The sequence below is a fragment of the Saccostrea echinata genome, unplaced genomic scaffold (genome assembly GCF_033153115.1).
Source record: "Saccostrea echinata isolate AGI-Se365-2 ecotype Australia unplaced genomic scaffold, CSIRO_AGI_Sech_v1 ptg000052l, whole genome shotgun sequence".
In the NCBI taxonomy this organism is placed as follows: Eukaryota; Metazoa; Mollusca; class Bivalvia; order Ostreida; family Ostreidae; genus Saccostrea; species Saccostrea echinata.
In genome coordinates this window covers 12358292-12379780 of record NW_026889801.1, presented here as the reverse complement: position 1 = coordinate 12379780, position 21489 = coordinate 12358292, and the positions used below count along the sequence as shown (strand labels likewise).

The following is a 21489-nucleotide window of genomic DNA, read 5'->3' as shown; positions in this document are numbered from 1 at the left end:
AGAATAATGTAAATGTAAGCTTAATTTCAAATTAACATTTAAGATCATTGTTGCAAATTCTGAAATATAAAATACTTGTATGGTTAGGATTTTAGAAGCTTGTACACATACGGGGGTATAAATGTGGTGTAGAAAGACGCATTCGTTCAGTGGAGAACCAAATTATTCTATATAATTAAGATCCCCTTTTTGGTATAACGTTAAATTTTCAGATGGCTCATTTTATTTACAGGCTAATACTTTTTATAATATTAAATAAATTTTATTACATTGTCTATTGTGTATCTTTGGTAATTGGGTTGACAAATTTAATAAAGGGTGGCACAATGAATTATGTCTCTTCTGTTCAGTAACAGACCACTATACTCATAATGTTTTTGTCAGGAAGGTCATTAAACACCGAACGTTTAACTTCGAATTTGGAGTGTCATTTCTGATACAAAAATAAAAAGGAACATTGATTAAAATATTTCAAGAATATTAACTAACTTCAGTCACTTGGGCTTGTAAGAGTTGTTCCCCGTTGTCTATAGCCTATCACTAGATCCATATCTTGGACCATATTTGTAAACAATAAGCAAAGCAGGCCGAGAAATATACTCAGACTAACCCATATTCAAATATATACATTTGTGGTATCTCTCTATTATAGAAACATACAGAGAGCAAATATTCATACCTGTATGAAGTTTTTAGGTCATAGGTCATTACGTAACCTAATCACACAGCGCAGTAATATCTACATAAAAAGACTTACTCTACTTAGCAATATAGCATGTTTTTTTCATGCATAAAAATGTACAAAATACGCAAGTAAAACAATAGTCATTTTATTTACAATGTAAACGAGTATTTAATACAGTTCTTGATCGATTTTACAAAGAGAATAGAAAACTACGTATTATAAGTTTCATGTCGGAGCTGCATAGGCTCAACGTTTACCCTTATTTTTCTTGTAGACCTTGAATGCAATATTTTTTTTTCATTAAACTTTACGCACAATAAATTTGAAAATCTGTTGGAAAATATCAATGTAATGCAATCACGCCACAAACAGCTGACAAACACTGCACTTCGGAAGTTCGGTAGGCACACCTCCATCATCGACCATCGAGATTGTTGTCTTAACAATGTAAGCTGTCGCCAGTGTCTCCGTGTCAACATCATAATAAATATGCCTTACTGAAATCGTAGATTTTATGTTTCTTATCAAATTTTACTTGATTTCAAGTTAACTGGTCCGGACAAGTGTCTCCATCCATCCCTTTCCGACCGAAATTCCTCCAACTTTTTATTATCAAACATCGGACGTGTTTCTTGTGTTTTTTAAACATCGAATATGGGTTCTCATGAATACAAAAATTCCCAGACACCAATATGCTCACGATAATTGATCACAAGTAGCCTTTCACAGAATATTCCCTTCAAAACAGAATCCTTTGCCAGATGAATTTGAAGCGTAACCGCTTTTCATGCCGATTTACACCTTGCGTACTTTGTCAAAATCTACGACGAACAGTTAGTGCAATATTTATATTCGATTAATATATTCAATTGTCCGTCTCAAATGTATATATAAGTAATAAATAACAAGTTTAAAAACTTCACTGGGAAATGAAGTGGCTCGGTACGGGATCAAATCTTCTGAGAAGGCCTTCAGCCTTCACAGGATTTGATCACGTGACCGACCCAATTCATTTCCCAGAGAAGTTTTTAAACTTGTTATTTATTTCTTAATTTATAGTAGTATTTGGGAAATTCGGGTACAGATTTCAATGTCCATTATGGTGCTATCTCTCTTACGATACTAGTAATTCCATCCATTACAAATATTGGATAATTATCAAAGAGCCAATCGAATTTTCATAAATTGTAAATTGTTACTAAACATGTTTGTACATGTAAGTGACTTATCTAATACAAAATAGCTGGGCCTATATAATAAATGCCTTTGTCTCCTTTTCAAAAGAAAAGTTCAAATTCCTTTGAAAATCCAAATAAAATTGTCCATTATTTCACGGAAACTTGAAAGAAATCACGAAAAGAACACGGAATTCTGTCTTTCTTTAGATACATATTTAATTTAGGTACATGTAGCTTATCAATTTTTAAATTTTATTTGCTATTTTTTTTTAAATATTATACTTTCTTAAGAATAGGTTCAATCTGATTCGTCGAAAAGCATTAAATTTTCTTAAAAAACAATATATCCCTTCGAATGATGAAACCATGCCCTTCAGAGTGATAGACTAGTGTCAACCTAGTCCGAAATACCTGACGCTTTCCAGGCTTTTTTTTTCACGATTTTGATATTTTACGTGGAAGTAAAACGTCAGAACCAGCGCCATTACGAAAACTGGGTATTCGCCGCCTGCAACCAGAGGCGGCATTCTCGGGTTGATTTTCGATACTTGCAAAGCGAATGAAATGTCAAACTCACAATTTATCAATAGTACAAAGCTTTTAGTACTCACCAACATCGTTTTTAGGGTTTGTTTATAAAATATTCAATCCGATGAAAACATTTTATCTGACTGTCGAGATTTGTTTTCATTTCGTGCATTTTAAAATCTTTCAAGTCCTGTATCGAAATGATGAGTGATGTTTTCTTTTCATCGATATTGGTGAGTACTAGAAGTACTAGAAGCAATGTGCTATTGTAAAAACGGAATTTAATTCGGTTCCCAGGTATCGAAAATCAACTCCGATTGGAGACGGCGCCCGCTCTGACGTTTTCCTGGCATATAAAATACATAAATAGTAAAAAAGCCAGGAAAACGTCAGATATTTCGGACTAGTGTCAACCAAGACGCAGGCGTGTTTTGGAGATTATAACATATAATAATCACACAATATATTTTTGTTCAGTGAAACGTAGGTGAGATGCGACCGCATGTGTGCGTGTTGGTTATATGTTTGTTATAATTTGCAAATTTTTTTATATATATATAAAAAAAAGGAACAGGTTAACTTTTGCCTATATTTCTAATTTTTTTTTTTAATACTAGAGGCACTTTCTCGTCAAAGTGATATTATTCTAGAGAGAGAGAGAGAGAGAACTTTATCGGTGCATGAAAGTGAAAACTCTTCCCAAAATTGTATGTTTCATCAAAATTTGGAAACCTATAAGCTTCTTGCATCATATATATATTCTATATTGCCTATTTTTATAATAATAATACAAATAATTTTAGGGGAAAGGAAACAGTTGGACTTTAGCCATTTTTTATCTAATTTTTATTTTATTTCAATACTTAGGGTATATACACTGTAGCAGAGCATATATAGAAGAGTAAAATACCTTCGAATTCCTAATCATTCAATGCGTGATTCTTCACAGATGGGAAACGTATGCTTTGTGCATCACATATCATCTCGATTTTGCGGAAAAGTATTTAAAAATACAATTTATTTGAATATATACTAAGGTGTGGTGCAATAGCGTACAAGTTGTATATCAACATTGTTAGATGATAATCTTTTTATACTTCACAGCATCGGCATCGAGTGTCTTGATATCGAAGTACATTGAAAACCCTATAGCTGATTTCGTCAAGAAATTCGTCATTTGATAAAAAATTCACAAAATCCTCCAAGAAATATGCCATTGTAAAAGGAGCAGGAAAATACTTAAAAAACAGCTTTTTACATTGAGTTTCATCCACACCAGCAAGAATAGACCAGAATTTAACGAAGTCTTTTTCCCCAATAATGAGGGACTTCTTCCTGTAGTCCCCCGTTGAAAAGAAATCGAAAAAGCCATTGATAGTTGGTTTTACTTTCTTTGCCCTCTCAGTAGGAGCCACCCCTCCAACAGTTCCCTCCAAATAGTGGATGTAATCATTAACCGATATGTCCTTTCCAGGCCCTAGTTTAAAAATGTGGTCATTCCACCATTTCTTCTGTTTTGCAGCCCCCAAGGCTGAACCTCTGACACCAAAGATTTTCCTTATTTGTTCCAGTTTAGCATTGGTTTTCTCCATGTCGTCTGCGCTGATGACGCCATCTTGATCTGCATCAAGAAGTCTAAACCACTGACGCCATTTTCGTCTGAACAGCCACCTCTCTGTTTAAAGAAACGGAATTATAAATATATACTAGCATTAATTTTAACATTACCCACTAGAGCTTTGTAACCCAATGGGGGGTTAAGAGATTTTTTTTTTTTTGCAGATCTGCGATGAAAATAGGTGAATACTGAATAACGAAGACCGAGCTAACTTACTTTGATGCATAGGCATTACAAATAAGGAGATCAGAATATAGGCAGCATACGGCATCAACACAGACAGTTGTACTATTTTGGCATAAAAATAAAAGCTGAAGAAATCTTGATTGCACTTCAATTTATACAAGTCATCATTTTTTCTGGTATATGCAGGGATAACTCTGGCAGCTCCTGGAATAATTTGATACGAGTTTAGTTTTGAAATTATTATTTTTTTTATTACATACATGAAAATGATTGCGATTTTTTACGTGTATCTTTATACAAAAGAAATATATATTTTAAGTTTAATGATAACGAAGCAGTGGAATTAATAAATGTAAATTATGTGCAACTTATGTGTATTCTTTTCATGTCACATAGAACAAAAAAAAAAAAAATTCACAAACTTGTTGCATCCAAAAAAATTCGAATTTTTATAATTTTATGTATAGTTATCATGTACCTGCTATGCACAATGCAAAATTGACAATATACAAGGCAGATCCTATCAAAAACACATGTGCCATACATCTTTGCTTTTCCTGGATATTACTTTTAGACTTGTGCTTGGGCTTTCGATTTTCCAGGAAGGATAGAAATCGGAAGAAAAGTACATAAATGATAGTGGCACACAGGACTCCACCCTCTGCCTGTATAAACGTTGTGAGATCGTGTTCCTCTTCTGTTTTCCCGTCTGAGCCCAATCTCTGCCAAGTACAGTCTCCCTTGAATATTAACCCTTTTAAAAAATTTAAAACGACATTGTTTAATTTCAATTCATTCCTCACGATAGTATATTAAGGAAGTTCTACACACTGCACACTGAAGAGTTCTACATCAATGGTTTTATTCAGTTAAAGCGATCTGTCGTAAGGACTCCCTTTATGTAAGATACATATATAACTAACATCTACAGTGATTGAAAAAAAAAAATACATGTAGTAATCAATTTCATAAATTATTCTCATTATTATATTGGAACATGATAAATTAATCAAATAGATTATTAGGATGCATTTCTCCAATGTCGGTAAACAACAGTAATTTCTTTTCATTGCTTTAGAACATATATTTTTTGAAGTGAAATCTTTGTTGAGAATTCAATTTGTACATCTATATATGACGTAATTCTCTAAAAGTCCAAAAACATTCAAAAAATATTTTTTTCACTAGTGGGTGCATCTACCTTCGGTACACGATGTCTGGGACAAATTCTGAGGTGGGTCACGCTTTAAAATCAGGGACAAGTTTACTTTCTTACATTAAAAAAATGTTTCTGAAATCTAGTTCTTCTATTGCAGTAATCATTTTTCAAAATCAGGAGATTGGAAAAAGGTGTTCAAATTTTTTTCTTAACATTGTAGAAATTATGATTTACATAAACTTTTGAATTAACTTACCAAAAGTGATATAGGATATTGCAAATGCCAAAGCTGTCAACCAGACCATCTGTTGTAATACTGAAAAAAATAATAATTCATCAAAAGGGCTTTTATCGTCATGGTCGTCGTCAAAAGGACCCTTCAAGAATTGATCGCTCATTCTGGAGTGCTATAACTTGCCAGAGGAATGCTGCATTTTAAACTCGACCCAAATGGCCGTTGAGCTATGACACTATTTGGTGTCAGCATCTACTGCGACACGGAATCTCGGATATTTCAAATGTTTATGATGTGGCATATAACATAAAGCCCTAGGTTTACTTTGGGGTTATAAATTATCCAAAACACATAAGTTAAATGAATTTTAAAGGTTTCATTTCAGACATCTTGATAATCTTTTTAAACATTGTAATGCACGATAGTTTGTCTGGTCTCATGTCGAATTATTCTGACCCCTTCCTACTTCCTTTCAACTTGATACAGATTACATTGTTTCCGACTGGTTAAATAAATTTAATTTGAGAATTGACATATCTATCACAGTGTAAATTTTGATAAAAACAATTTTAGTGACATGTTTTACCTGACTTTGAAATATACTTTTAATTATCTGTAATTACTTTAAATATCACGAAAAACTTTAATTATGCTAATTACTATGTTACTCAAAACGCGCCAATTTAATCAATTTACTCAACATGTCATGAGTTATTCTATCTAAGCCATCTGTCACTCATGTTCAGAATTGTGCTAATTGTCATTGTTATACTTTATTATTTATATGTTACATGCATCATTGTTAATCAGTTAAGTCCTAGGCTTCGGATTATTCGGGTGCAATTTTTGGATTTCCAGAATTCGCCCTACCGACCTAAGTTATAATCAAGTGCTATTCCATCGTTAGCATTTTTATGTTTCATTGTTGCCGGAAAGTTTTGACACTTATTTTCCCCGGTGATAATTTGGTGGAGAAATCCTAAGGGTATAACACCCGGGACTGCTGCATATATTTTGTAGCAGTTTGATCCTGAGTACCAGCAACTAAGCGAGTTTCCTCAAGACGGCCAACAACTATAACCTCAACCACACCATGCAAACCCGGAGAAAAGGTTTTACCGCTCCTCCCCAGCATCTTTCCAGCGCCATTGTCTTTCGCGTCCTTGGATCACACCAGGACCAGCACGAATTTTCTCGACACCGGGATCCATTCCACGGTGCTATAGGTGCGGGAAAACTTTCTTCTACGGCCACCTTTTCACGTGTCCAGCTACACGTTCCGAGTGTTTCGTGTGCGGAAAACTTGGTCACCATGCGAAAGTATGTTTCTCTTCTGCAACTACACCTTACCGTTCCTCCCAAAGGAATACATTTCCAGTGGCGTCCATCGATCATTCAACGATCAAAAAGGATCAGGCCAAGGGGTCAGGACGGGCCTGCTTGAAGACAAACCCGGGAAACCCGTCTGTAGGATCGCCTGACAACAAGTCGTCAAAATGCGATTCTACTGCAGGTATGTGTATTTCTCGGACTGCTTCCAAAAGTAGTTCGAAGAGTGTTGCTGTTGCGGAGATGCAAAGGAAGAGTGTACTTTATCTGCAGACTAAGTCCGTAAGCAAACGGCGCAGGGATTCAAAAAGAATAAAGGACTATTACGATAGATTGCAGTTAGTGAAATCTTTACCATTCCAAGACCTAAGTTCCGAAGATATTCGTAATTTATTTAAATCAACAGGCCATACCATCCAACTAACTGCATTACAGAATAAAAATAAGACCTTAAAGACAAAAATTAGTGAACTAATACGGAAATGTGACAATCTTCAGACCGTAACATCCACTCTTCATAAACAAATTTCAAAGTTACAGAACAGACCAAACGAACGAAGACCATACGACTCAACTAGACGTGTCGACAAACAACACCCTTTCCTCCCGCTACCAACACCAACCAAGCGTTACTGGTACCAACAACCTAGTGTTCCACATGCCAGTCCCCGGTGATTCCTGAGACGAGGACGTCTCATTTTTCGAAGCGAGAGGGAATTATCACAGTGTAAATTTTGATAAAAACAATTTTAGTGACATGTTTTACCTGACTTTGAAATATACTTTTAATTATCTGTAATTACTTTAAATATCACGAAAAACTTTAATTATGCTAATTACTATGTTACTCAAAACGCGCCAATTTAATCAATTTACTCAACATGTCATGAGTTATTCTATCTAAGCCATCTGTCACTCATGTTCAGAATTGTGCTAATTGTCATTGTTATACTTTATTATTTATATGTTACATGCATCATTGTTAATCAGTTAAGTCCTAGGCTTCGGATTATTCGGGTGCAATTTTTGGATTTCCAGAATTCGCCCTACCGACCTAAGTTATAATCAAGTGCTATTCCATCGTTAGCATTTTTATGTTTCATTGTTGCCGGAAAGTTTTGACACTTATTTTCCCCGGTGATATATCTTTAATTTCCAGTGATTTTTCTTTTCTTTTTTTTTTTATTCTGGGGACCTTAGAAATTATCCATAATTTCTAAAATTAATATCTTATATATTGTAATTTATTTCATAACAAGTATATTACTTTTTTTATGTTTTCAAACATAAACTTACCCGACATTTCAAAGCATTCATGAAACTTTTCCCATATATTTCTGTCATCCTGGATATAAATATTTGATTTGTTCTTCTTTTTTGGAGCTTTTGAAACTTTTGGTTTAAATATCGCATCATAAGCTGGAGGAGCGTCTGGAATATTGAAGATTGAATTTTGTACATATAGTACTTGTAAATCTCTTTTCTGCTTAAACTTTCAGTAAGGCGTGAAATTCTCCGCAAAATACATAATAAGCGTCTCTCAAATGGTGACCTAGATTCTCATTGGTTTTAGAAATTAATAACATTAGCAACTTTAGATTATTGATAACAAAGGATGAGATGACATACATGTAAGCCACACCTCTTTACCGTAAGAAACGGTGTAACTGGTTCCTTGCGTCACTCGTTGACTCTAACTCATTTTTATCCCATGTGTACACTGTATTTCACCCGTGAATGAAAAGCTTTGTAAATTTCAGCATTGATGAGCTAATCCGGCAGCCAATGAGAACCTAGGTCACTATTTGAGAGACGCTAAGTATGTATCGCCGAGAATGTCACGCCTTACTGAAATTTTAAGCAGAAAGAGATTTGTACTAATATGTATATATTCCCGAAAAGAAAAACCACATCGTCTTTTTTAACGTTGAAGAAAATGAAAAGATGAAATATAATTATAGCTGATTATACATTAGATGTAAGATGCAATATACGGCATTTCTACCGAGAGAGAGAAAGCATGCATCGATTTAAAATGGTCAAAATAACTCGATTATTCTATCATGTTGTAAATTTTGAATTTACTAGGGGAAGGTAAATTCAAAATTTACAACATGATAAGTCTCTTCTAACACTTATACAATACATGTATATGTCACTATTTAAAGGAGAATCGTTGAATTCAAGAAAGGGGACACAACGTGCACCTGATCGATATACAGTTTTCCCAAATCCTATTAACTTCTTAGGGAGACCTGGGAACATTTATAGAATTTCCTATTCAGTAATTTTTATGAACACTTTTGTATTATTCTATAGGCGCGTACATATAAATATGACTGATCATGGCTTCGCTGTTCTTGAGAAGATTTTAACAGATTTTTTCCTATGCATTCCTATGTAAAACTTTGATTGCCCATTGTGGTCCCACCCTAATCCCAGGGGTTTTAATTTTAAAGAAAATGAAAACATAAAGTACCTGAGGATGATTTCACTTAAGTTTCATCTTTCTGGCCCAGTGGTTCTTGAGAAGATTTTTTAAAAGATGTCACAAAATTTTCACGAATTCTTAATTATCTCCCCTTGAAAGAGGGCGTGGCACTTCCTGTGAACAATCTTAAAATTCCCTTCATCCAAGAATGCTTTGTGGCAAGTTTGGTTAAAAATGGCCCAGTGATTCCGTAGAAGAAGATGAAATTGTAAAAAGATTTCGTCGACAATGACGACGACATTAACGACGACGACAGACAAGGACAAGATCAGAAAAAATCACTTAAGCTTCAGTTCAGGTAAGCTAAAAAGGGATCCGGGTCTCTTTGAATCCCCCCTAGCTCCCCCCTCTCGTCAGGATTCACCATTTTTAACCAGTGTGTTGTGACGTCAATTTTTAATTTAGTGAATATTTCAACACTTTTTTTAAAATGTAAACTACCGATAGATTTGTGATAGTACATTTTATTGTAGATACACTGACTTGTTTCCTCTTCCTCGGTTACAACAATTGCAGGTGGACTGTTAGCGAGGTCGGATTTGCTTGGATACCCATCACTGGGTCCTGAATATTCCGGAGGTGAGGAAGGAGATGGACCATTCTCCTTCATTTCTTTTAATAAATTACTACTCTTCTCCATTCTTCAATACCTATATCATGGACCGAAATATTGAAAAGATATTATTATCACGAAATTGATCTAAGAAGAAGCTCTATACATTGTAGTTCAGAATGAGATATAAAGAAATTTCGTTGTAGCAACCATTTATATAAATTTATTTTGTTGTAAAAATAATACATTATCATTCTTCTCTTTTAATGGCACGCAAATCCGCCCTAATGACCTAATTATGACCTTAATTACATGTACCAAACAATTTCTTCGTAAAGATCTCTTATAAAGATACATTTTGTAGAAATATATAGCCCTCTAAAACAGATGCATACAAAGTAGCAATTTTTTTTTTAAATCTTACCTGTACCTTTGTTTAGTTAAAGTATCCAAGGTATATGTAGCAGCAGTGACTCGAACTTAGCTAAACCATCCCATCAGATGTATTTTAACATAAACAAGACAGTAATTGAAATAAAATGATGTTTTACAACTGTCTCTGTTCAGAATAAGTTGACATCAGAGATTTTGTAATTGACCATTATAAACCGGACATTGCAGCGATAATCGTGAGCGTTTGAGTAAATGTTTATCGTATTAATACTGCCTCTATACACAGCCTAGTATTTATACGTTGTAGCTCATTATCCTGTTAGAGAGAGAGAGAGAGAGAGAGAGAGAGAGAGAGAGAGAGACTATAAAATTGACTTTAGAGCCTTACTCCCTATCGGCGAGATAAAGAAAAAAATGAATGAATTTCAAACTGTTACGGGGAATGAGGTTAAGAGCCCCAAATTTTTTGTTGTCCAACATCCATGATATAATTACACAAAAAAAGAATTTTGACATGAAATTTCAAAAGTACATGTAGTTGATGACATTTTTTTGAATAAATAACGGAAATAAATTATTGACAGTATTATAAATACTAGCATTTGTTTAAAAATCAACATTCATCACACTTAGTTTTTAAAGGGGGTGGGTCTTAATGAAAACTATGTGAATTTTTGTTAGACATTGAGCTTTTAATGTCGCTCCTAATATACGTATACGTTTCAACTATTTCACTAGTTTTGTCAGGCAGGTAGTAGACCTTTTTTCAAATGGGGAAGGAGCAGGGGTGGGGGAGGGGGGGAGCTTATTGATACATGTAACCATGTAATACACCTGGAAGGAGCGGGGTGGAAGAGGGGCGGGGGGGGGTCATCATTGATACATGTAACCATGTAACACACCTTTACTTAAATCGACAAGCAGCTATTTTTTATTATTTTTTTTATTAATTATCGTCTTACATTAACGAAGGAGGATTTCACTAAACTGCAACAAACAGTGTGTGTGGGGGGGGGGGGGGTCAACCGGCTTCTCCGTGAATATTTCCCTATTGAATTAACAGCAAAACATAGTTACATATATTCTCCGAAGAAAATAGGGGCCGGCCGGGTTGGTCACCCCCTCTCCCCCATATCCTTAGTGACGTTATGTGCCTTTTTGTTTCAATATAATTTATTGCAATATATTTTTGTATTAAATGCATGTCTGGCATTTTTTTTTTTCAAAAATTTTAAATGTTTGATTAAAATTCTTAAACATACATATTTCTCATACTGGCCGATTCTATTTAATGATGTTTTTCTTCAGAATACATGTATTTCCATTTCTTATCAATTACTTAAATAAAAGCACATGTATTATTGTAGCATATCCAGAAATAAAAGGAAGAATATAATTTAATCAATAACAAATTCCTTTTTTTCTAAATCATGGATTTATTAATCTAAACACAACGTATGATAAAGTACATTTTACATATTTAACAATAGTTCACACACATACACAACAGTAAATTATCTCCTTACACTAAAGGTAGGGAATTCCCAGCACAAAGAGGGATACAGCATCAAATCATTTAAAAAAAACTTTAATTTTTACCTTTAAACGGAAATATACGAAATTTAAAAAGGACGGACACCTGTATAACACAGCAGAGAAATTCTCCTACTTACAGTCATTCTAAAAATAATGATCTAAATTTTATAATTATGATCAATGTATACAGATATTTTCTATTCACGTTAATTCAACTTATCTCCGGAATTAAAGAAAGTCAGTAAAAAAGAATAAGATATAAATCATTTTCAAGTGACAATCATTCATTATTTTAAAAAAAAGGACAACATTCTCAATATAATATGAACAAAAATTATTAATAAAAGAACACAAATATTTGGTCCAATGATAATAAGAGGTAAGTACAATACAATTAACATTAGTCCATTTATAAATATAACATGAATGTATATCAACAATAACAACATGAATCTATTCTAAAATTAACACCTTGACCTACTTTTTCATATAGGTAAAATATACACAATTTTCTCAGAAGATTACAGACCCCATCATTATTTCAAGTTCGATGTAGATCTTTAAGATTTTCTCCATAAATAGTTCAGGTACCTAAATTATACTGATGTATATACACTGAATTGTAGTACAATATGGTATTTTATATTCCTTTTTTCTCGGGGAGGGGTCCAAGATATTGAGTAATTTTTGCGCCTTATAATTTACTGGAGATTCGCACTATTAAAACAATAAATACTTCAGTCACATTTTGATTTATATCCAGTAGAAACATGTCATTGTAGTAGTTAGTTTAGTTGAAGCTTTGTAAAAGATGTAAGATGTAGATTGTTCAGTTTTAATGTCAAAAACACATAAAAAAATATATTGCAACTTCCAATTAATACTAAAAACATATTATGCTAAGTTACTTTAACATTTGCAAGATCTTTACACTTTAATTTTTAAGGTTAATGACCCCCCGATAACGGAGATAACTCTTAATGTGATAATTGACTAAAATTTCTTTATAATAAATTTTCAGGTTATTTATTAAGTCAAACTTATGTCAAACTTCTGCCCCGTAAGGTATTCAAAATCGTGTGAATTTCAATTATAAAATAAAATTTATTTTGGAAAGTCATTAGCATTAAAGCAAAATTTTATACCAGCTAACAGGGGGTCAAGGAACCTTAATGTGCGACACAGTCCATGTCCTTTCTACGCTTTGCAGCATCTATCGGATCTTTCACCTTTAAGGACGTTGAATATTCTGTTGCCGTATTCATTCCAAAATTCATCGTGCGAAGTAAAGGCCACAAAATCCTCCATGAAATACGCCATAGTTAACGGTGTCGGTATGTGTTTGACGAACTTTTCTCTGCAGTGACGTTCATCAACATCAGCAAGAATTGTCCAAAATTTGACGAAGTCTTCCTCTCCAAGAATAAGGTTCTTCTTCCGATAGTCTTCCGTCGAAAAGAAGTTGAAAAATCCAGTGATGAATGGCTTAACTTTATTTGCCCTTTCATGGGGAGGTGCCGCGCCAACAGTTCCTTCAAGGTAACTGATGTAATCCTCAATTGATATATCTTTACCGGCTCCACATTTAAATATGTGGTCATTCCACCATTTCTTTTGGTTTGCGCCCGACAATGCTGTATTTCTGGCACCAACAAGTATCCGAATCCGTTCCAGCTTCGCGTTTGTTTTCTCCATGTCGTCTGCACTGATGACGCCATCTTGGTCTGCATCAAGAAGCCTGACCCACTGACGCCACTTATGTCGTAGGAACCACTTCTCTATTTAAAGATATTTATGATATAACATGCTTTTAACTACATTTTGTCAATTATAAGTGCAGTAAAAAGCACTGAAATGGTCTTGGACCATTTTTTTAAAAAAGAAAAAAAAATCAAAATAGGTACTTAATCACATTGCTCAGGTAAGTTGAATTGTTTTTACTGTCAAAATGAATCTGACTTTATACTCTTCATCGAGGTTCAATCTAAGCTGATGAATATGGCATAAAAAAAATACTTCCAGTATTTGAAAATAAGCAAAAAATCTTATACAAATACTACAAATGATGCCAAATCTGCCAAATACAGACACAATTATATAAAGACCACGTTTTTCTTCGTTTTCCATGCCTTATCAAAGTCTTGGATCTCGTTTAAGCACCGGGCGCAGGATTGATGATTTTAAGGCAAATCATTACTTCCAATTTGCTTGATAATGTGACTATATACAGCACTGTTTTCCTCATGATTTAAAGAAACATTAAGCTATAAATCATTAATGCTGAATTTGCACAGAAAGTGTAGAGAGAACAGTTACAGAAAAAAATAGGCTCCAATATTAAACTTCAGTTAAATGCATTTTCGACACATCTATATATGATTTATGTAATGAGAATCCGTTTCCTCCGTTGCTTTCGATTAATTGTGCTAGGTCATTCGATGATGGGAAAAACACACATTTATCAAAAAATACATTAGAGATGAGACGAAATATATAGACCATTTCTATGCCCAATGGAAGCGACTCAAGTTCTATTCTGCACAAAATTTTAACATCCCTTGATGCTTATATACATTAAACATTTTCAAATTTTTGTCGCAAAGGCCCTAGCATTTGCGATTAATGTGAGATAACTAGGACGTTTTGGTGTACTGCATGTTTACAATCAACAGAGATGGAAATATATAAGCTAGATCTCAGCTGCAATCGGTGTTCACGGAAAAGTATAGCTATTGATTAAAGAACGTGGGCGAATAAGGATTGGGAAATATCTATCACTTAAAGTGTATAAAATCAAATTCAGTGTGTAAGGCAAGAAATTAACAAATAAAACTTTTAAAACCTTTATGGAGAAAATTATCTCAACTAATACGAATTGTTACAAAGGCGGTTTCATGGCGTTTTAACACAAGCGATCAAATCTTGAGTATCAGCTTTTTCTTATATACATATACTTTTATCACTAGACCACAAAACTTATAATAGCTAGTGCTGCCACTTAAATCTACATTGTGATATTATCTTTGAATTGCTGGACTTCAAATATTTATGTGAAAGATACGAATGTTGCGTAATAAAATTGTATTTTAAAGATATGATCATGAGTCCCTCCATGTTCTAAAATTATTTCTTATAACCGAAAAATGTATATTTTACCAATACTTTAAAAATAAAGGGGGGGGGGGTCGAAAACCCATACTCATGTGGAAAAAAAGTGTAATAGTATGAAGAAATGATCATTTCTGCCCTCTGATGTGTGCATGCTTTTTCATAAACGAATAACGTCAATACTTTTGAGATTGTAGCAAATTGGGGAAATTTCACATAAAGTGTAAAATGATGTTTAATGAAATATGAAAAGAAAATTTTGTTTTAATTTATTTAATAAATATATTTTTTTTCACTTTCCTATTTGTTGAACGATGAGCATTTTTCTCGCCTTATTCGCCCATCATCTAAATAAATGTTAACTGTGTATCTCACAAAAGCTCAACATGGCGAGTGTCAGAGAGAGAGAGAGAGAGAGAGAGAGAGAGAGAGAGAGAGAGAGATTTCCAAAATTATTCTCATACAATATTATCTCTAATTATGCATGTCAAACGGAACCTTGTACACGTGCAGGGGTTTTTACCTAGTGTCAAAAAAATCATTACAAATCCAGGGTACATTAATATTGCGGTATTAAAGTTGGAGTATTACACCATCTAGAAAAGTTCTGATCAGAAACAAAAATTAGATCTTGGGAGAACACTGACTTATAACAGAGAACATGATCAATGCTTACTTTGTAGGTTAGGCACAAAAAACAAGGCAAGGATGACGTAAAGCGCATAGGGCATCAAGATGACCAGCTCCATGATCTTGGCGTAGTAGTAAAAGCTATAGAACTCTTGATCACACTTGAAGGTTGTATTTGAGCCCTTGTCCTTATAAAATGGAATAATCTTGGAGGCTCCTGCAAAAGGGTTCAGTAACAATATATTCAAATTTTATACCATGTTATATTTTTCCAAGACCTTGGTTTTTAATTTAGAATACATAAATGTAAAAATGTCTAAAAAAAAAAAAAAAAAAAAAAAAAAAAAAAACATTTTTCTTTTTCCAATCTTTAAACGAACGAATATACCTAGAGGTAATTAAATATCATATACAATTCTATTTATCCCAATGATTGAATTTTGTTTCATTTTGTTTTGAAATAAAGTCAAACTTGTGACTTAAAAAAATTCAGTGTATAAGGATGTAGGCCTAGTTGCTGAATATGATGAGGTGCGAACCATTTTTACGGAACTCCTCTGGATTTATCCATCAAAATAACCATATTTTGGTACCCACTAACCCTCATTATCTATTCGCATTTTGATTCTTTGTAGTTTTGATAGTCTTCTGAAAATATTTATAAAAAATCAATCCCAGATCATAAGTATTCAGAGAAAGAAATTTTTCGTACATTGTCTATGAAAAATCCCAAGAATTCCTGGTTTCCTGCCATACATGTATTTTCAATGCCTATATTTTTACTAACTCATATTTTTTCTGCTTCGTACTTTGTTTCAAACAAAGAATTAAAGTGCTAAAATTGAAAAAAATAATGCAAGTTTTCTTAGCAAAAAACATCGTTAATTAATGATATTTTGATTTTCAAATTTCATAGAAATTTTCCTGGGCGTTGGGATAATTATCGTGATACACATCGAAAATCTCTCATAGTATAGATGGCTTAACAACAGAAACAACTAAAACATTTGGTTAAATTACATGTATCTAAAGATCTGAGCGCATAATTGAATTTCATATATACCTAAAATGTAATATACATTTACATGCATCTAAGGTTTGCATTGCCCCAAACAAAATGAAATTATGTTCGTATTGTCCAAACACCTACCTGCAATACACAGTCCAAAATTAGCAATATACAACCCAAGGCCAAGGAAAAACAAATGTCCACCACATTTTTTATAGCCCTCAAGGTCGCTCCGGGAGTGGCGCTTCGTCCGGTATCTGTCCAGCACGGCTAGCAATCGACACAAGAGGACAAACACGATAGTACCACACATGACTCCTCCCTCGACTCGCATAAACCCGGTAAGATCCTCTTGTTGTTCAACTTTTCCCTTCTTATTATACCTTTTCCAGTTGCATTGCCCATCATACATCAAGCCTAGCAAAATTAATAGAAAAATAATTTATTCCTTGATCTTCCAAAATTTTAAAATGTAAATATTATGTAGAATAAACTATCAAGCACAAACTGCAAATGTCTTGATATCATTGCATTCATTATCAGCATTTACGAAAAGCAGATCGCCTGGAGAAGCACTTAATTCTATTTCAAGATCAAAGGTCAAGGTCAAAGAAACTAGCTAGAGGTCAATGATATTTTGACTTACCGTAAACAATGAAGGAAATCGAGAAGGCCAACCATGCCAACCATATTATCAGTTGTAGAACTGAAATAAAAAATATCGAAATATCAGCATATTTTTTTTTATTTTGACTAGAATATTTTTTTCAGTAGGATTATCATCCATATACGGGAAAGTCTTATTAGGACACCTGGACGAAATTTGTGGAGAACAATTTATATTCATATATTATACAAAGTACGTTTTAGTAATCCGGATGCTTCTTTAATCCGGAAAAAAATTCTCTGAAACATAAGAGTCCGGATGAATGAGGCTGAACTGCAAGGGGTGTAAGTTAATCCAGAAGCCTTAATCCGGATGTTTCGATCAACTTCCGGAAAATTCGTTGAGAACATATATCTCTATCAATTATTAAAAAAACCGTTTCAGTAATCTGCATGCTTCATTAATCCGGACGATTTGCTTGGAAACACAAGAAACACAAGTGTCTGACTCGACTGTATTTAGCTGATTTATTTGACAAACTGTGTGGGTTGTCGGCAGTTCTTCCAAGGTTTTTATATAAATTACTGAAACCTGTACACAGAGCGTTTCAGAATCAATATTCTATCATTATTTCATACATTATAAATGTACACAAGTACTTACAAACAGAAATCAAGATTTCCAATTAGGTTTTTAAAGATGCATATTCATAATCCACGATTGTTTTCTTGTATTACCAACTGAGAAAATACTATAATTGATATATTACATGAGAAAATAGATTTTAAAAACTAGAGGGGGAATAATAACTTTTACACCCCGAGCGGAAAAAGGACACGTCGTAAATATATAAGCCTTCAAAGATCATTTTTCATTCATCACTCCACTAGCCTTCAGATCACTTAAATACTGGGGGTATAGTCATTATTATTTCTGAAACAAAAAAAATCATTCTTCATCTGTTTAAAGTAATACTGCTAGATTTTGTTCACTTAATTTTTCATAATATCAAGTACCCACGAAAATGGTACCCAATTATAAAATGGCTTAGGAGAGGATATGTTAGTCGGATTTAAGCAATCTGAAGGCATACATGTGGCAATCGTGTTTTTCTGAGTTACTTTGGAAAGGCCCGAGAAGATGTGATTGGAACTGTAGATACCCCAAGATCAGGATACACATTATAAAAATCGCTAACATGCGCTTCAATTTGTATTCTATGCGTAGTTTATGAGCTGCAGTCAATGCCATTAAAAATAACCCCCCCCCCCCCAAAGGAATCAAATTAATCAACTAAAATGTGTATATATAAAGAAGATGGGTGAACAAGGCGTGCAGAATGCCTATAGCTTCAGATATTAAAAAAATCAAATTCAATTTGTGAATAAGTATTTAAAGTAAAGTTCTCATTATTGAAATTTATGAAATTAAGTTCAACAAAACATTTCTGAGAAAAAAAGATCTCGGAAAAAATTATTCTTTTATTAAAAAATAAAATGGTATTCGTGGTATTCGAACCCTAGCAATAAAAATCCGCAGTATCATATTGCTTTGAGACTAACACGCTAACCACTACGCTACACAGCTCCTGGCGAATTGTGGCATTTAAATATTGTTTGTGATATGACCCTTGACTTAATGGACTTCAAGTATTTCTCAGAAAGATGCGAATGCTTTGTCATAAAAGTATACTTTAAAGGTATAGTGGGCCTTTGCTCCATGTTTTTGTAAAGTAAAAAATGTTTATTTTAATGCAAACTTTCAGGACTCATTTTCAAAAAAATGGAGTGAAGACCCACTCATATCGAACAATTTTGTTAAAGTATGAGAAAATGGTCCTTTTTGTCCTCTTTCGTGTGTATATGCTATTTCTTGGGCAAATAATTTCAGTCTTTGTGAGATTTTTGTTAATTGTAGGGATTTTACATAAAATATACTTTATTATTAGATGAAAAATAAAATTATGATATAATTGAGATTTTATTTTTCACTTCATGTTTGTCGCACTATAGGCACTTCGCCCGCCTTGTTCACCCATCTTCTTTATGCAAAAGGTCAAATTGCCCTTAATTAAGGAACTGATGTGATGTAAATCACACATACATATGCATGTACTTCACATTTTCCTCTTTAACACATTTACAATATCTTTAATAATAGTTACTTACTTGATAATTCAAACCATTCATGAACTTTTTCCCAGAGATTCCGATCATCTTCTTTGTAATTGTTCGATTTGTGTGGTCTAGGGGGCTCTGTAGTTCTTCGTGTAAAGATGGCGTCATATGCCGGCGGAGGACCTGCATGTAAAAGAAAATATATTATATATATATGAGAATATTGAAATAACAACAACAACAACAAAAAAAAAATCTCAGAAACACCCACGTATATCACCAGCAAAAAGTAGATAACATTATGTGCATAGGTTTATATTTATTTCATATTGAATTATTGAAAAAAAAAATAGATATGATCTTGTTTATTCTCAACATATCACAATAAAACAACGAAATAAAAAAAAAATAAAAAACAAACAAAACAAAACACACACACACACACCCTCTCACACAAAACAAAATAATATAAAAACACACACACACATTGTTCTAATGTATAATGTACCAAAAACAATAATAAGTAGTCATGTAATTTATGAAAATACAAAAAAAAAAAAAAAAAAAAAAAATCACTTACTTAGTTCATGTACCTGGTCGGGTGTAACAATACCTGCCGCTCCAATTACAGAAATTCTTGAATTTCCCTGCAACTCATTACTAGTGTTCGGTCCTGAATATGCTGGGGGCGATGTCGGAAGTAGACCGCTTTTCTCCATTCCAGTAAACGAATTCTGTGTTATATCACCCACAGACATTGATCATGTTAATACATACTTTCACATAAAAAATCAGATATTTATAAAATAAAAAATAAAAATGTTTGACGTTCTTTTATAAATATCCAGATATCTAAGAATCAAACAGTAAAGGTATTTCGCAACGGCAGCGTCCGCGATTGTTGCTGCTAAAATATTGCAAAATAGATTTCCTCTCATTGGCATGCGCAGAAGTATTATAGATCATAGGTAATGCACAGGTAAGTAGATCAAAGTGACGAAGCGGGTATGTATATATGTAGGTTCAATTAGCGCATGCTAGCAATATCAACTATTACTCGACCTACGCTGTAATGTATTGGTTTCTTAAACTTCTTAATTATAAAACACATACACTGAGAGTGATCTAGCGCTATAGTTAGTATACGAGTATCGTATTAGGGGTTTAAATGTGTCAGGAGTTAACCAGCTGAGTCCATTTATTATTATTGCTAATTATAAGGTCGAAAAGCGAGAGGGAGAGAGAGAGAGAGCAGGAGTGCACGGCGCTGGTGCGTAGCATTTTCCCAAGGTGTAATGTGAGTGAGGAGTAATGAATGATATAATTATGTTAAATCTTGAATGGACAGAGTTAATTTACAGATGAAAGCCAGAGTTTATAAATTTATGGAGTTTGAGAATTAATATATGCAGACGTTATATATTGTGGACTATGTTATATATACCGTATTCTTTTTGTGTATTTTGTACACATGCATGGCCGTAGGAACCGGGGGGGGGGGGGCACGGGGGGCCGTGCCCCCCCCCCCAATAATTTTGCCGATATATACTTTACTATAGAAAACATAGCTAATACATGTATATGCTTGTGCCCCATCAATAAAAATGTCTGATGACCTTTTTTTTTCTTTTTTTTTTTTTTTGCTTGTCAAGGAATTTTTGGTACATATAGTTGATAGTGCCCCCTCAACTGAAAATGTATAGATGTGCCGTGCCCCCCCCCCCCCCCAACTGAAATTGCTTCCTACGGGCCTGGTACACTGTTCATTAATCACTGCAAAGTGGAAATAAAGTATGAATGAATAAATAAATGAATATATAATATTCAGTGTCTTATGTCAGTGTTTGCAATTAAACTTCAGTTAGTGGCGGACCTAGGATTCTTGAAAAGGGGGGTCCAACGGTGAAAGGGGGGGGGGCAACGGGTTAAGAGTCTGTGGGATGTAAAATAAATGTAATAATTTACAACGCTAAAGATTTCTTAATCTTAAAATGTTTATTTTTGGTCACAAAAACTGGACCCAGACTACCCCTCTTAATCTGCAGGTAAACTATTGTAAATAAGTAATATTAACTGCATAATTATTATAACAGTGTCCTAAAGACTGGAAACCCCTCATCACAAATT

At 33.7% G+C, this 21489-nt stretch overlaps 1 protein-coding gene across 1 annotated transcript; it reads right to left on the bottom strand.

Annotated features, from left to right (window-relative positions):
- Positions 1-12761: 12761 nt before the first annotated feature.
- On the bottom strand, positions 12762-20126 carry LOC133203906 (uncharacterized). Its single transcript, XM_061339704.1, has 6 exons — positions 19943-20126; positions 19414-19545; positions 17285-17344; positions 16780-17055; positions 15676-15846; positions 12762-13669 (listed from the first exon to the last, which is right to left on the bottom strand). The coding sequence occupies exons 1-6, from the start codon at positions 20118-20120 to the stop codon at positions 13089-13091; spliced, it is 1398 nt and encodes a 465-aa protein (XP_061195688.1). The 5' UTR covers positions 20121-20126; the 3' UTR covers positions 12762-13088.
- Positions 20127-21489: the final 1363 nt, after the last annotated feature.

Excerpts from the sequence above, each read along its gene's own strand:
- LOC133203906 (XM_061339704.1), bottom strand. The coding sequence starts at position 20,120 with ATGTCTGTGGGTGATATAACACAGAATTCGTTTACTGGAATGGAGAAA. Across the intron at positions 19,546-19,942 it reads CGACCAGGTACATGAACTAA|GTCCTCCGCCGGCATATGAC; the intron begins GTAAGTGATTTT and ends TTTTACATGCAG. Across the intron at positions 17,345-19,413 it reads TGAATGGTTTGAATTATCAA|TTCTACAACTGATAATATGG; the intron begins GTAAGTAACTAT and ends TTTTTATTTCAG.